Raw genomic sequence first — 15449 nt, 5'->3', positions numbered from 1 at the left:
TCCACACCTCTCAGCAGCCTCACAGGCACCCCAATTCATCAGAGCCGAACTGGTGATCTTCAGGTCGAACCCTGCTCTTCCTCCTGTGTCCCCAGCTAGAGAAGGCCCCTGCCCGAGTGGCTGCAGAAAGAAACAGGAGAGTCCTTAGGGTCCCCTCCCTCTCAGCACAATCCAGGCAACCAGCGGTGCTTGAGTCATGCTGACAGAGACGTCAAGTCTGCCCACTGCTCCCAGGCCTCCTGCCCTCCTCACCGAGCCATGGCTCCCTCAAAGCACATCTGCCCCATGGACACTGCAGCTCCGGGTGTAGAACTGACTGTAGACCGAGCGACTGTGTCACTGTCCTGCTCACAGGCCTTCAAGGCCCTCCCCAATCTACCTACCTACCTCTACTCCCACCGCCCCTTCCCCCAGCCTTCATGGCACCAGGCCTAGCTCTACAGCTCCTATCACTCAGCCCATCTATCCCTTTGCAGTAGCCCAGAACGGGCAGAATGGTCTCCATCAGAGAGATAAGAAAAGGCTGCTCAGAGAAAGGTAGGAACCTGCCCGGGGTCATACCGTGTAAGACAGGTTGTCCCTCGGCATGACCAGCACACTCCCCCCACCTTCCTTCTATCCGCACCCGGCAGATGCATGCCCCCAGCTCCTCCCTTCACTCAGCCGCTGGCCAGCCCACCACTGCTCAGTGTGGGGAAGTCAGGTGGATGGATAGGAAGGTGGCCACAAAGCCCTGCACAGAGGCTAGGATAAACACCGATGTTCCCTTTTATTTTTATTAATAAATTTAAGAACAGCTCTATCTTCTCTCCTCCGCCCAGAACAACTAAAACCAACTAAAAGGGGGTGTGGCCTGGGGGGCAGAGGGTGCTAGGAGTCATAATCCTCTTCGTCCTCTGCATCAGGTCCTGAGGGGCCCGGGGGCGCTGGGGGCGGGGGCAGAGGCAGAGTCGAGGTGAAGGGCATGAAAGGTGTTGGGGGGCTGCAGGGCAGAAAGCAGGAGAGGAAGGTCAGGTTACTCTCCGGTGCCCACTGAGCCCCACACAGGAAGCATGGAGCCCACCACCCTCTGTACCAAAGGGAGGCCAAGCCCAGAAAATGGAAGGGCCCAGAACAGGTCCCTCAGCCCCAACCCAGGCCCCACTCACTGCCCTGCCCAGGGGAAGGGGGTTCTGAGACACCGTCTCTGTCGTTAACCCCTCCTCAGCGCCTCCCTTCCCGTTCCCCAACTCTGCCACCATGAACACAAGCAAGTGGCCAGAGGCCTGGAGGAACAAGTCTGCTGGTGTCTTCCTGGGGCCACTGCTTACCTCTGAAAGTGGGCAGGGGGGCGGCTGGCCTGGGGTGGGGCCTGCGGTGTCTCCTCTTCCCCATCAGTGTCAGTGTCCTCGGACTCATCCTGGGAGCAAGACAGGGGTCAGAAATGTCGAGAACGGCATGGGCCCGTCACTGGAGCCCAGACCCCGGGAAATGGCAGGGACGGGAGGCTGACCTCACAGCCCCCATGGACAAAGCGGCCACAGGTGAGGATGGGGTCCGGCCTTCGGCCAGCCTGGAGGGGCAGGGCAGAGGGCTGGGGGCCTCCCTTACCTCCTGCTCCGAGTCTGTCCCTGATAGCTTCTTGTCCTTGCCTTTGCTTCCCATCCCACCATTCTTCCGGCTGCTGTTGCCTGGCTTCCGGCCCCTGTGGGAAGGGACAGTCCATCTCCCCGCTCCTTCACCAGCCCCCACCCACCTCCAACCCCCGTGGCCTTGGCCTTCTACACCCAGACGCTTGGCCCTGGCTCCCCACCTGCGGGCACCCTTGTCCCCGTCCATGTGGTTGTCTTCCCCATCCCCCTGCATGTCAGGCACGGAAGCCACCAGGTCCTTCAAGAAGTCAAACTGCTGCTCCAGCTCAATGCACTGCTTCCTGGAAGAGGCGGGAGGGGAAGGGGTCTGGCAGGGCCCGCTGCCTGGGCTCCCAGCGAGGGGCAGTCAGCAGCTCTGGATGTCGGGAGAAGGGAGCCCGGAAAACCTCCACCTGCATCTCCACCAGCCAACCTCGCCCCTTCGCGGTAACACCCCACCTTTCCCAAGTTCGAACCCACCGGCCTCTACGGCCTCGCTGGTCTCCCAGGAGCCTCCCGCCTGCAGCCTCCGGGGCCGGGGCCTGCGGCCTGGGGCCCTCCGAGGACCCAGCCTCTCTTAAGCGTGTGAGCTCCGGGGACCGAAGCCCACAGGCCCCTGTCTGCCCGGCCACTCACAGGTGGGACGTGGTCATGGTCTTGGCGTTCCGGGACTGGGTCACCTGGCAGGCCTTCTTCAACAGCGACTCCAGGAACAGCTCCAGGGCCCGGGCTCGGAGCGTCAAGGAGAACCCCGCGGGAGCACCCCAGGCCGCCCCCGCCCCCACGGCCCTCGCCCCGGCCGCCCCCGACAGGATACAGATGATGACGGGCACCGCCGCCGCCACCTTTCCAATTTCCTCGTCCGTCTGCATGATCTTCTTGATTCGCGCCTGGGAAGGGGTCAGAGAGCTCGGACCCCATCGCTTCTGGACCAGAAAACGGCGCTGGGGGAAGCGAGGGGGTCTCCCTGGAGAAGGGGGCGGGGGGCACCCAAGTGGGGAGGGTAGGAAGGGGGCGGGGCGTCGGGGCCCAGAACACCGCGAGACGCCCGCCCCCCAGCGGGGCCTGGGCCCGAGCCTCCCGCGAGCCGGGTCCTCTCCTCTGGAACCCGGCCACGTGCTCACCGGCGGGAACCGCGCGTTGTACTTCTTCTTCTTGCTCGGCATCTCCGGGCCTCTCGCCGCGCCGGGCCCAGCGCCGCCGCCCGCAGCCTCCCGGCCCGGGGCCTGCTCACCGCCCGCCCGCGAGGTTCCCCCGGGTCCTGGTGCCGCCCGCTCCGCCCCCGCCGCTCCCCACTGGGTCCTAGCGCCGCCGGTGGGACGCCGCCCTCAGGGCCCAGTGCCCTCCCTCGGAGCCTCCCAGGCGGTGCGCGTCAGGCCCGGCAGCACCGCCGCCTCTGCCCGTCCGCGGGCCAGAAGAGCGAACGTTAGCCACGCCCTGCAGGCCCGCCCCGCCCCTATTTCCCATGGCCCCGCCTCCGAGGTCACACCGGCCCCGCCCCTCCCCGGGAGGTCCCGCCCCCTCCCTGGGCGGCCCCGCCCCGCGCTGCGCTTGTCGATAAAGTTGTTGTTGAGACGGCGGAGCGCTAAGATGGCGGCGGCGGCGGCGGCCGTGGCGGGGGCGGGGCGCGGCGGCGGCGGCGGCGGCGGCGCGGAGCCCAGGCAGGAGCGGAGCGGGGCCCGGAGCTGGGCCGGTGCCGAGCGCAACGAAGGCCGAAGGTGACGGCGGGGCGGCGGGAGGGGAGGGAGGGAGGGGCCGGGCCGGGGCCTACCTCTGGCCGTGCACGCCAATGCGGGGGGCGGGGGACGCGGCGGGCCGATAGCTGGCCTTCCCGTGGGCTCTAAAAAGCGGGAGTTCGAGCCCGGCATCGCCCCATGGGCCTCGGACCCGTCATTGCCCTCCCTGGGCCTCAGTGTCCGATTTTAAGTGGACGGATAACGCCCTCCCGGAGGCCTGGCCCCGCAGGGCCCGCCTCGGTGCTGCGCGAACGAGGGCTCCTTCGCCGCCCCGCATTAATGCCCGCGTTCCGGACGCCTGCCCGTCACCTGCGGGGCCCGGAGGTGCAGCTGGGCCCTTGCTCCCCCACCAGAATTCACATTTCGGCCCAGTCGCTCACTACAGGTGTGACCTTGGGTAAGTCTCTTCTCTGTGAGCTTCGTTTTCCTGGAAGTCAGGGAGAGGAGTGGTAACACGAGCCCCAGCGCTTAGGTAGCGCGCCTTCCACCGCAGGCATGTAATCGTCAGCAGCACTGTGGGCCGGGAACGGTTGTTATCCATTGTAAACATGAGGCAACTAAGGCCCAGGGACACTAAGCCTTGCCCAAGGCCACACGGTGTTTGGTGCGGTGCCTGGCACCCACGAGGGCCCAGCGAGCTGCAGATCTGTTATGAGCCCTAATTCGGTTCCTTACACCAGGGTAGAGCCAGGGGAGGAGCTGGAGGAGGAGGACTCTCCAGGCGGCCGTGAGGATGGCTTCACTGCTGAGCACCTGGCTGCCGAGGCCATGGCGGCTGACATGGACCCCTGGTTGGTGTTTGATGCCCGTACCACACCTGCCTCCGAGCTGGATGCCTGGTTAGCCAAGTACCCACCGTCCCAAGTTACCCGCTATGGGGACCCCAGCTCACCCAACTCTGAGCCAGTGGGCTGGATTGCAGCCTATGGGCAGGGCTACATCCCCAACTCTGGCGACGTGCAGGGCCTGCAAGCAGCCTGGGAGGCTCTGCAGACCAGTGGGCGGCCCATCACCCCGGGTACCCTTCGCCAGCTGGCCATCACCCACCACGTGCTCTCGGGCAAGTGGCTGATGCACCTGACACCTGGCTTCAAGCTGGACCACGCCTGGGCTGGCATTGCTCGGGCCGTGGTCGAGGGCCGGCTTCAGGTGGCCAAAGTGAGCCCACGGGCCAAGGAGGGTGGGCGCCAGGTCATCTGTGTTTACACGGACGACTTCACGGACCGCTTGGGTGTGCTGGAGGCAGATGCAGCTATCCGTGCGGCAGGCGTTAAGTGCCTGCTCACCTACAAGCCTGACGTCTACACCTATCTGGGCATCTACCGGGCCAACCGTTGGCACCTCTGCCCCACTCTGTATGAGAGCCGTTTCCAGCTGGGGGGCAGTGCGCGAGGCTCCCGTGTGCTGGACCGCGCCAATAATGTGGAACTGACTTAGTGGGGCCGCCTGTGGAAGACCACCCTCTGCGCCCCCTGCTAGGGATGGGTCCTCCTGTCTTCCTCCTTCCTGTCCCAAGGGGGCCAAGTCCCCCAGCTCTGAGGACTAGGTCACGCTGGAACTGCCTGCATCTTCAATCCCTTTGAACTTCTGCCCTCTGTTCAGGGCTGACTTAAGTCCCCATCAGCTGGAGGCTCTGGCTCTCTGAGGGCCGGACCCTCAGACTCTCTGCTGCTGCTCCCCTCTGCCATCCAGGACCACAGTCTGGGGCCAGACCCCCAGGAGGAGAACCCTCCTTGGCCATCCTCATCCTTGGTTTTACCTTCCCTTCCTGCATCCCTCCCCGTCTTATCTTTCTCCCTCACAAGAGAGAAAACTTAGTGCTTCCAGTCCCTCCTTGGAGCAGAGGCCCTGCAGGTCCAAGCATGCCATTTTTTGGAGGGAGGGGGGGTTGATTGTACCCACTCAGCCCCTGGCAAAGAAAGGGGATGCCAGGGCCATGGACATGGGGTCTACCCTCCCTGTCGCCTCACAGTCTGCACCACCTTCCCCCCTTCCTTCACTACCTTGTCATGTGCCTGCTCTTGGCATTTCAATAAAACCCAGCTTGGGTCTGTGTCTTGAGTGTTTTTTAAAATACCGTTAGTGGTTACCTGCTGTGGTTGCTGGACTAGGCAGGGCCAGGAAAGACTGGCCCTCTGCCCTGACTAGGCCCTCCTAACTGCCCCCAGTAATAAGATACTCCTGGCCGCCAAGGCTGGGAACCTCTCTGAGAGACTGTCTAGCCAGCCCTGCTTCCCTCCATCCCAAGAATCAGAATCCGTGTCTCAGTGATTTCCCATAAATCCACGGGTGGTGTGTGTATGCCTGTGAGGGAAAGTGCCCTCTTGGTCCTGGCAGCTCTAGGTCAGATCACATGGTCTGGTGAACAGAGGATGGGCCGGACATCCTTGTGCAGAGAACAACCTGCACAGCCCTACGCGGCTCTGGAAACCCATTTATCCTCAGCTCTCCACCACCCCGACCGTCCCGGGGGCACGGGACAGTTTGCAAAGCACTTCTACATGCATATTTCACTCACGACCTGTTTAGAAGGAGATGTTGGCACTAATCTGGTCAAGGAAATTGAAGCCGAGAGGGTAAGGGAGTGCCCTCAGGCCATGCAGTGAGCCAGGCAGAGCTAGGACTTGTACCCCGTCCCTACTTCCTCAGTCAGTGCGGTCCCTGGCCTCACCCACCGTGAGCTCTTCACACTCACTCACATGATCCTGCTGGGCTACACACTTGGCTGAGGCTGTTGTAGCTGAGCCTGGCCTTGGCTTTGGTTGGAGGCCAGGGTGTCTAGCAGCAAACCCCTTGGGATGCTGCTCTCGTGCCGGAGCTGACTCAGCCTCCAGCATCCTCACCAAATTGGAATTTGGAGCAGGGGAGCGGAGATGCCACTGGGCTGACTGGGTGGAAGTGGATGAGTCATGAGATGCTGCCTTGGCCCCCTCCCCAGCTTCCTCCCCACTCCAGCTTCCCCAGGTCTGAGTCCCCCCTCAGCCCAGTCCTGGGAAGTCCCCAGAGCTGGGTGGTCTACATATTGGAGCCTGGTGCCCTGCCTCTCAGACCATCAGTGCTTTGCACTTGACCAACATGGGCCAAGGCTTGTGGGAATCCTGGCCAGGCCCTCAGGGGTCCCACAAAGATGACAAGTAGTATCAACACCACCTGGTTCTCCTGTAACAGGATTTCACACCCTCATCCCTTTTCCACCCTCATGGTCCTGCTTTAGCCCATTCCTCCCAAACCATTGCAACTTGCCGCCTCTGCCCTGTCCCCTCCCACTTCTCCCTCTGTCCCGCCACAGCCAGCTCTCCTGCAGAGCTACCTGTGTCCCTCTCCTACTCAAAGCCCTTCTGTGGCTCCCCAGCCTGTACTATGGAGTCTACACTCCTGAGCCAGCCACAACCTAATCCCCACCACCACCGAGCTTCCCTTAGGTGCCTCTTTCTGCCCGTGCTCACCCCACTGGAGCCAACTGGCACTTCTCCCCCCCTGGCACACAGCCCTGAGCCTCCGGCTGTTCCTGCTGCCTGAATGCCTGTCGTGCAGCAAGGATGGAGAGGTTACTTATGTAATCACCTGATTAATGTCTATCTCCCACTGACCCCTACGCCACATGGCCAGGATGTGGGCTCAGTGAAGGCAGGAGCAATGTCTACATCTCACCCCTATCCCCAGAGCCTAGCACAGTGCTTGGCTGGAACAACCTCTCCGTACAGTATTAACCAGTTAACTACCACGTGTCCAAACAGAAACCATCCCCACGCGTCATGATATTTTGAATTTAATTTTAAAAATCAATTTGCAATGAATATTATTAAAATAAGTATGTTACTCACAATTTGGGTGTTCTTGAATATTTTCAGCGGAAAATTATGAAAAATGATTTTAAAGTTGGTCAGGGCTGCCACTTAGGGAAAGTGGGGAAGGTTTGTGGGGAAGGTCCGCTGCCTGCATCTACAGACGCTTATGGTGTACAATGGGTTAACTGAATGGATGAGTGCCCAGCCCAAATCCAGCCCCTGCCAGTCGCTCTAGTCTAGCCCCATCTCTCCACTCCCTGCTTCACCCTCTTGTTCCAGAATCATGAGCTGCCTCTGGTTTTCTTGCACACATTCTGGCCTCACTTTTGTGTTTTGCTTACAAGCTGTCACCTCTGCTTGGTGGACCTGACCCTCGCCTGCTTTCCTGGCCGACTCCCCTTCTCAGATCCACAAGCTCATTATCTCAGAGGTTTCTCCTCCCCCATCCATCTGCACTTCAGGCTCCCATAACACACACACACACACACACACACCCCACCTGGGGCTCTGTGTGTCTGGGGCCCCTCAAAAACAGTGGCTGCGCTTTATCCCTCAGAGTGGCCTCTGTCCAGTACAGGAACTTGGCCTCCCAAAGTGCCAAAGCAACATTATTGAATAAATGAGTGATTGAATGAAAGTTACTTCTGTGTCTGCGCCAGTTTCCTCATTCTCTTCATAACATGAACCAGGCACTGTACTGAGTTTACATGCATTATCTCATCTAAGCCTCACCTGACTCTATTGTTATTGCTATTTTGCAGAAGAGAAAACTGAGGCCTAGAGAGGTTCAGTAATTGGTTCAAGGTTACAAAGCCATAAATGGCAGAGCCAAGGTATGAATCAGGTACTCTGCCAACTCCAGAGTACCTGATGCATTGTTGAGCCCAGCAAAGACTTGGCTCTAATTTGTAAAGCACACAGGTTGGGTCCTCAGAACCACCTGAAAGGGAGGCTGGGCTAAGACCAAGATTATATATTTCAGAGAGGAAGGGAGTGGGGGGAGAGAGAGAGAAACATCAATGATGAGAGTGAATCATTGATTGGCTGCCTCCTGCACGCCCCACACGGGATTGAGTCCACAACCCAGGCATGTGCCCTTGACCAGAATCGAACCCGGGACCTTTCAGTCCTCAGGCCGATGCTCTGTCCACTGAGCCAAACCAGTTAGGGCCAAGATTCCCATTTTTTACTGGTAAAACTGAGGCCCACAGAATACACTGACTAAGCCGACCTTGGCAGGAAGGATCTCCCAGGCCTATGGAGATTGCTGTCCTGCCAGGCCAAGGGCTCCCCATGACCCACCCCCTCAAGCTGGCAGCATTCTGTCCTGTTTGGCCGGCCCCTTCTAAGGAAGTAGCCCAGTCCAGGGTGGGATAGGCTAGGTGAATTTGGACAAGCCCCTGTGCTCTGCTCCCTTTTATAAAACCACAGAAAGGATGACTGAGGCCAGAGAGAGGAACCCCCCCCCCTCCAAACACACTCCACCTTCTCTCGCAGGCACTGCGAACCCCCAAGCCCCAGGGAGGAGGGTCAAACAGGGCTGGCCAGGGAATGGGGAGAATCTCTGACTCCCCATCCCAGCTGGGACTGGGCACTGACTCAGGAGAAAGCTTTATTCAGCCAGAGCTTTGGCAAGGTTTTAGGGATTTTCCCAGCAGGGCTATTGCACCCCACTTCTGCCTGCTGGGAGGGGCCCTGGCAGGGATGGAGGCTTGGGTCACACAGCTGATTCATCCAAGAAGGGAAACTCCCCACTTCTCTGACATGCATCCCCCATACACTGAGGGGTAACCTGAGGGCACCCAGCCCAGAAACCCATCCAGCCCATCTTTCCTGGATGACAGGGCATGAAAACACCCAGGCCATGCAGAGGGACAGAGCTGGGAAGGGTGGCGGGGCAGAGGGGCAGCTTCCCTAGGGATAACACCAGAGACGGGAACCAGAGTGATGACTGGACAAGGGCCCTCACCCATTTTTCAGATGAGAAAACGGAGGCTCAGTAAGAGCAAATACATACACAAACCTCCTCTGCACCAGGCACTACTCTAAGCAGTTGGTTCTCATTTTGGTCCTCACAGCCCTCCTATTACTGAGAAGGAAACTGCAGCAGAAAGAGGTTAAGTAACTTGGCCATGGTCAAGGCTAGAAATGCTCCAGCCAACTGCACAGCCCCCAAGAGCGCTTGTACACACCACGGTGGCAGGGAGCTCTGTCCCCATCCTGAGCAGCTCTGGCCCCTGGAACCCTAGAAGACCCAGGGTCCTAGCTCCTCCCAAGCTACAGGGAGAAAGCTGGCTCCTGGGGACGGCCTGGGGGAGACCAGGAGAGGGCAGCGAAGCATTCCCGCCAAAATTTTCTTCTCTAGGGCTTTGACTCCTTTCCAAACTTAATCCTGTCCTCCCAGAACCTCCCTTTCCTGTCTGCCCCTCCCCGTAGACGCCACACGCTCTCAGGCACGCACACCCAGGCGCACACATGCACACTCAGAGTTCAGCCTCCAGGCCCTGCTGAGGCCTGCTGGGTGTTGGAGGGGAGCTGAGACTCCATGAGGCATGGCCAAGGGCCCCCGGCAGGCAAATTCTGTCCCATCTGGCTCCCACTCATAGGCTGCATGAATCACCCCCGCGCCCCCCATGACTCAGTTTACACGGGTGCCCAGAGGTCCTCCCAGCGAGGGTGGGGCGGTTTACTAGCCCAGCCCAGGCCCGGCAGCCGTTCATCCCAGGATGAGTATTTCATCCCGCTCCTGGCCCAGAGCAGGAGCTGGCACCCTGGAGCCCAGGGTGGAGGAAAGCCTCAGGTCTGGGAGGTTAGGGAGAGCCCAAGAACTGGGTGACAGACCCCAACTGCCCTAGGTCCAGGTCTGCAGGGAACAGGAGCTGCTCCAAGAAACCTGAGGGTCAGGCTGAGCAGGCAGAGCCATCCTGGGCACAGACAGAAGAGCCCTTGATGCCCTCCATTCAGAGGAAATGGCCTACAAGACACAAAAAATACGAAAATTCTCACAAACAGTTACTAACTTCTGACTGACCAGTCCTGTGCTGAGCACCATCCACCCCTTATCTCATTTACTCCCACAACAATCTGAAAACAGGCATAATCGTTATCATATCCTTTTTACAAATGAGGAAACTGAGCCCTAGCCGGTTTGGCTCAGTGGATAGAGCCTCGGCCTTCATACTGAAGGATCCGGAGTTGGATTCTGGTCTAAGGGCAGGTGCCGGTATTGTGGGCTCGGTCCCCAGTAGGGTCGTGCAGGAGGAACTGATCAATTATTCTCTCTCATCCCTGATATTTCTATCTCTCTCTGAAATCAATAAAAATATTTTTTAAAGCATATAAAAATAACAAATGAGGAAACTGAGGCATAGAGAAGTTAAAGGAATGGCCCAGATCACACAGCCAGGAAGTGGCTGAGCTGGGACTCAGGCCATCTAACTCCAGACTTCATGTTGTCCCCTACTGCCTCCGAGAGCTGTGCTGGCCAAGATCCCACCCACCTGCCCCTGCCCTGGTGGATCTCCACTGAAACCTCTGGTTTGAAGGATCACAGTGTGTAAACCACCAATCTGCAAGAAGGAGAAACTGAGGCTCCCAGAGGGGAAAAGGCTGACGTGAGATCAAGGAACAAATCAGAGATGGCCAGGGCTGGTACCAAGTCTTTGATGCTCCCCAGCTGCCCTGGGCTGGAGAGGTGGCTAGTGAGGGGAGGAAACTCCAGGGAAGGAGTGGGGGGATGGTAGCCCAGCTCCTTTCCTTCTGCCCAAGTCCAGCTCCTCAGCCTGGCATTCAAGGCCTCTGGCTTAGGCCTCACTCAGCTATCCTTCCAGCTCAGGGTCCCAACACACATTCCACCATACGCCCTTGGACCACAGGCACATCCAAGTCTCCCCTTCCACCACCACTTGCCTTTGTGCCCACTGACTCCAACCCTAGGAATGTCTCCCCAACCTCAAATACTCCTTTACCAGGAAGCCTGCTCCCCACCCCTACCCCAGTGGAAGAATAGTTCTTTCCTGGGGGCTGCAGAGGCTGCAGAGGCTTGAGAGAACTTTCTGGGGGGTGGAAATATTCTGTATCTGCTTGGAATGTGCTTACATGGGTGTATACAGAAGTCAAATACGTGGTCAGCACATTTAAAAAGTGGATTTTTTTAATGTAAAATATACTTCAATGAAGCAATTGGGATTTTTTTGGTGGGGGGTAAGTGGGGAAGATCTATATGTACTTAGGGGAAGGATTTCCAAGGTATAAGAAAAAAAACAAGGAGCAAAACAGGATGTAGAGGAGGCTGCCTTCTGGGCAAAAAGATACAAAAGACATCGGCACAGAGAGGGAGGCTTTCACTGCACGCCCTTGTGCAGCGTCTGGATCTTGAAGCAGGGGAATGGATTACAGTTGAAGAAGAAATTAAATGGCAAATTTAAAAATATAAGGCAAAGTAAAAAAATAAAAATAATGGTTTTTGTGTGTGTGTGTGTGTGTGTTTTAATATAAAGATGGCCCTTTTTTAAAAAAAAAAATTGATTCCAGAGAGGAAGGGAGAGAGATAGAAATATCAATGATGAGAGAGAAACATTGATTGACTGCCTTCTGCATGCCCTCCACTGGAGATCAAGCCCGAAATGCAGGTATGTGCCCTCGTGGCCTCCTGGTTCATAGGTTGACACTGAGCCACGCAGATCATGTTTTAAAATAATTTCTTCACCTACCTTTCTGGCTCTCTCTCTCTCTCTCTCTCTCTCTATATATATATATATATATATATATTTTTTTTTTTTTTTAAAGGGCAAAACTAATCTCCAGTGATAGAAGTCAGACTAGTGGTTTCCTATGGGTGGGGTATGGGTGTGGGAGGGAGTCACAGGGAGTTTGAGCTGCTGGAAATGTCATATGTCTTGATCAGGGAGGTAACTACATAGATTTACGTACATGTAAAAAGTCATTAAGCTGACCATGTTGGGTGAGTGCGCTTGTATGTTAAGCTTCAATAAAACTATGCAACTATTAGAATAAAATATAGGGGTAAATGTTCATATATCTGATAAGGATTTGGTACTCAGAATATATTTTAAAATTCATAAAATTCAACAACAACAGAAGCAAACAATCCAATTAAAAATTGGCAAAACACCCTGGCCAGTTTGGCTCAGTGGATAGAGTGTTGCCCGCAGACTGAAGGGTCGAGGGTTCAATTCCAGTCAAGGGCATGTACCTGGGTTACAAGCTCCATCCCCAGCTCCAGTTGGGGAGCATGAGAGGCAACCAGTCAATGTGTCTCTCTCACATCCATGTTTCTCTCTTTCTCACCCTCCTCCTCCCTCCCTCCCTTCCACAATGGAAAAAATATCCTCAGGTGAAGATTAACAACAACGAAAATGGGCAAATGACTCAAATAGACATTTATCATACCCAGCAAGCACCTGAAAAGATGTTCATTGATCATTAAGGAACATGACTGGTTTAAGGAAAAGCAAATCAAACACAATGAGATACCACTTCACACCTTTAGGAAGTCTTTCATTTTTAAAATGGAAAATAATAAGTGTTAGCAAGAATGTGGAGAAATTAGAACCCTGCTGCACGCTGGTAGGAATGTAAAATGGTGCAGTCACTTTGTAAAACAGCCTGCCAGTTCCTCACAAGGTTAGACAGAGAGTTCCCATATGACCCAAGATAAATGGAAACACGTCCTCACAAAAACTTGCATGCAGAGCATTATGCGTAAAAGCCAAAAAGCAGAAACATCCCAATGCCCATCAACTTATGAATAAATAAACAAACTGGTTATCCATACAATAGAATATTATTGAGCCATAAAAAGGATGCTGATACCAGCTACAATATGGATGAACCTGGAAAACACCACACTAAGTGAAAGAAACCAAATGCAAAAGGTCACATCTTGTAGGATTCCGTTTATATGAAATGTCCAGAATAGGCAAAGCAATAGAGACAGAGCAGATAGTAGTTACACAGGCGATGGGGAGGAGGGGGGATTGGGAGTGATTAGTTAATGGGTATGGGGTGTTTTTCTGGGATGATAAATAAAAGTTTTGATACTCCAATTTTTTGGGGGAAGTTAACCTATTTTTGGAGGCCTTGCTTTGGCAAGCTGAAAAAAAAAGTTTTGAGACTAAATAGAAGTGGTGGTTGCACAACATTATGAATGCACAAAAATCCACTGAAGCGTACACTTCAAAATGGTTAATTGCATGTTATGTGGCTTTCACCTCAAATTTAAAAATAAATAAACTTCCATTTGAAAAGTGAATGGAAACTGAAAAACTAACATCACCTCCAAGGCCCCGGGGGCCCTGACAGAACCAGCTGGATGCAGAGCACCCCCTCCAGCGCCTCCTTCCTCCTGTCTGCAGCTCCACGACAGGGGGACTCCCAGGGAAAGTGGCTGAGCCCAGCTCACAGGGTTGCCAGGAGACAGGACCAGGTCTCTCAGACCTCCTGGCACCCAGGCTGCCCCATAGACCTGCCCATAGCCCCTGGGATTCTCCCCTGGCCTCCCTGGGTGGGAGCTGTGAGGTCAGGGGCCAGGAACGTTGCTGCAGCCACAGGCGGGAGTTAGTGACTGAGGAGCTTGGAATGTGCTGCCTCTGAAAGGACCTCCTTGTGGCTCCACCGACGGTTAGAGCAGGAAGGGACTTTCAGAGCCGTGTAATCACACACACACACACACACACACACACACACACACACACACGAGACCTGAGCCCTGCTCAGTCACTGGCCCAGGCTGCTTGGGGAGTGGGCAGGGTGGTGTTTCTAGAGCAGGCAGATGGATGTAGGCAAGGCTGACCTGATTCAGGCCTTGCATGTGCCACTACTTGGCTCCCTGTTTCACCCTGACCTGTCCAGTTTGGACTCGGCCAAGGAGTCCAGACATGAGTTAGCGTGTGCTTGCATGTGTATGCTGTGTGAGTGCCTTGGCGTGAGATCGGAGCCCCGGGGGCTCCCAACCCTGGGGCTTTTCATCAACATGTGTATTTATTTTTGCTATTTGTCAAGTTCTTACTGTATGCTGTGCTAAGCACGTGACATTATGTTATTTCTATTCTCCAGCCACCCTGAGATGTAATTATGATTATGTCTCCAATTTACAGATGAGCGACAGAGGTGTTGAGAGATTGTGCCTCATCAAGGTCAGAGCTGGTGAGTAGCAGAATTCAAACTCAGAATCCAGAGTTGTCTTATTCCAGCATGTGTGCTCTTTTCCATGGGTCACACTGCCTCAAAAAAATCTCTTTCTCCCTCTCTCTCTCTGTCTCTCTCTGTCTCTCTCTCTCTCTCTCACACACACACACACACACACACACATACACATCTACCTATATCATTCATTGTAAACTGCTTTTGGTATCTTCTCTTTTTACAGAAAGATACGCATTGAGTAGAACAAGGGCAAGGGAGCGGCACCAGGCTGGTAACCACCTTCTGCGTAGCAGCAATTTACAGCTTACAGAGCACTTTCGCATTTGTGATCTCATTTGATCCCACAGCAGCCCCATGAGGTCAGCAGGAGGCTCAGTTCTTCCCACAGGGACTGGGACTCAGAGGGAAGGTCATAGAGACAGAAAATGGTAGCTGTAGGACAGGAAGCCCGGGGCCAAGCTGGCCTTCTGGTTCTAAGTCCTGTGTGTACCCACAGACCCCGCCCGGCCCTCTGTCCCCAAGGCAGACCACCTAGGACCCCACACCCCTGAAATCTTCCACCCCCGAGGACAGAGCTGGAGCTGATCACATGGAGGAGGCCCCCGTGGAAAGCGGGAGCCCGGCTCTCTTTCTGTAGCTGTGACACTGGCAGCTCCTTACTCTTCTCTGGATGTTTCCTGAGTAGAATGGGAAGAAGCAGAGAAGCTTTGGGGTGGTCCTCGCAGCCCTGACATTCTGCATGTGTGAGAAAATGCCTGTGAGAGCTTTGAAAAATCTTGCCTGAGCTGGGCTTGGAGCTCCCACCGCTCTGATATGCCAGCCTGCTTCAGCCACTTGCTCACTGATCTTAGGTGCTTCATCTTAACAGCTCCCAGGCTCAGTTTCCCTGTCTGTAAAATGGGGATGATGGTGTCTACCTCCCAGGGTTGTTGACCTTTGATTGTTGACATTTAACCCTGGCCTCAGTGACACAGACCGTTTTTATGTGTGGGGTTTTTTTGTTTGTTTGTTTAATGATAGACACATACTTCTCTCTTTTTTAAAATTTTAGCTCTTTTTGTTATTGCTTTCAGAGAGAGAGATAGAAACATCGATGGGAGAGAATCATTGATTGGCTGCCTCCTGCATGCCCCACACTGGGGATCCAC

At 55.5% G+C, this 15449-nt stretch overlaps 2 protein-coding genes across 2 annotated transcripts; one reads left to right on the top strand and one right to left on the bottom strand.

The window, feature by feature from the left end:
• Positions 1–750: 750 nt before the first annotated feature.
• On the bottom strand, positions 751–2890 carry DRAP1 (DR1 associated protein 1). Its single transcript, XM_070426437.1, has 7 exons — positions 2735–2890; positions 2428–2500; positions 2247–2340; positions 1793–1912; positions 1591–1684; positions 1311–1399; positions 751–982 (listed from the first exon to the last, which is right to left on the bottom strand). The coding sequence occupies exons 1-7, from the start codon at positions 2774–2776 to the stop codon at positions 871–873; spliced, it is 624 nt and encodes a 207-aa protein (XP_070282538.1). The 5' UTR covers positions 2777–2890; the 3' UTR covers positions 751–870.
• A 299-nt stretch (positions 2891–3189) lies between these two features.
• On the top strand, positions 3190–5401 carry CUNH11orf68 (chromosome unknown C11orf68 homolog). Its single transcript, XM_070426436.1, has 2 exons — positions 3190–3328; positions 4027–5401. Exons 1-2 carry the CDS (start codon positions 3201–3203, stop codon positions 4781–4783), a joined length of 885 nt encoding a protein of 294 aa, XP_070282537.1. The 5' UTR covers positions 3190–3200; the 3' UTR covers positions 4784–5401.
• Positions 5402–15449: the final 10048 nt, after the last annotated feature.

Source organism: Myotis yumanensis, unplaced genomic scaffold, assembly GCF_028538775.1.
Source record: "Myotis yumanensis isolate MYYU_CA2020_CCGP unplaced genomic scaffold, mMyoYum1.0.hap1 SCAF_10, whole genome shotgun sequence".
Taxonomy (NCBI): domain Eukaryota; kingdom Metazoa; phylum Chordata; class Mammalia; order Chiroptera; family Vespertilionidae; genus Myotis; species Myotis yumanensis.
Note: the sequence above shows the minus strand (reverse complement) of the source record. Positions and strands in the feature narration are given on the sequence as shown.

What these genes read in the sequence shown, in the direction of transcription:
- CUNH11orf68 (XM_070426436.1), top strand. Translation starts at nt 3,201, where the DNA reads ATGGCGGCGGCGGCGGCGGCCGTGGCGGGGGCGGGGCGCGGCGGCGGC. An exon ending in GAGCGCAACGAAGGCCGAAG is followed by an intron (nt 3,329 to 4,026) that starts GTGACGGCGGGG and finishes TCCTTACACCAG; the next exon opens with GGTAGAGCCAGGGGAGGAGC.
- DRAP1 (XM_070426437.1), bottom strand. Translation starts at nt 2,776, where the DNA reads ATGCCGAGCAAGAAGAAGAAGTACAACGCGCGGTTCCCGCCG. An exon ending in GGCGGTGCCCGTCATCATCT is followed by an intron (nt 2,341 to 2,427) that starts GTATCCTGTCGG and finishes TGACGCTCCGAG; the next exon opens with CCCGGGCCCTGGAGCTGTTC. An exon ending in CCCCCTGCCCACTTTCAGAG is followed by an intron (nt 983 to 1,310) that starts GTAAGCAGTGGC and finishes TCTGCCCTGCAG; the next exon opens with CCCCCCAACACCTTTCATGC.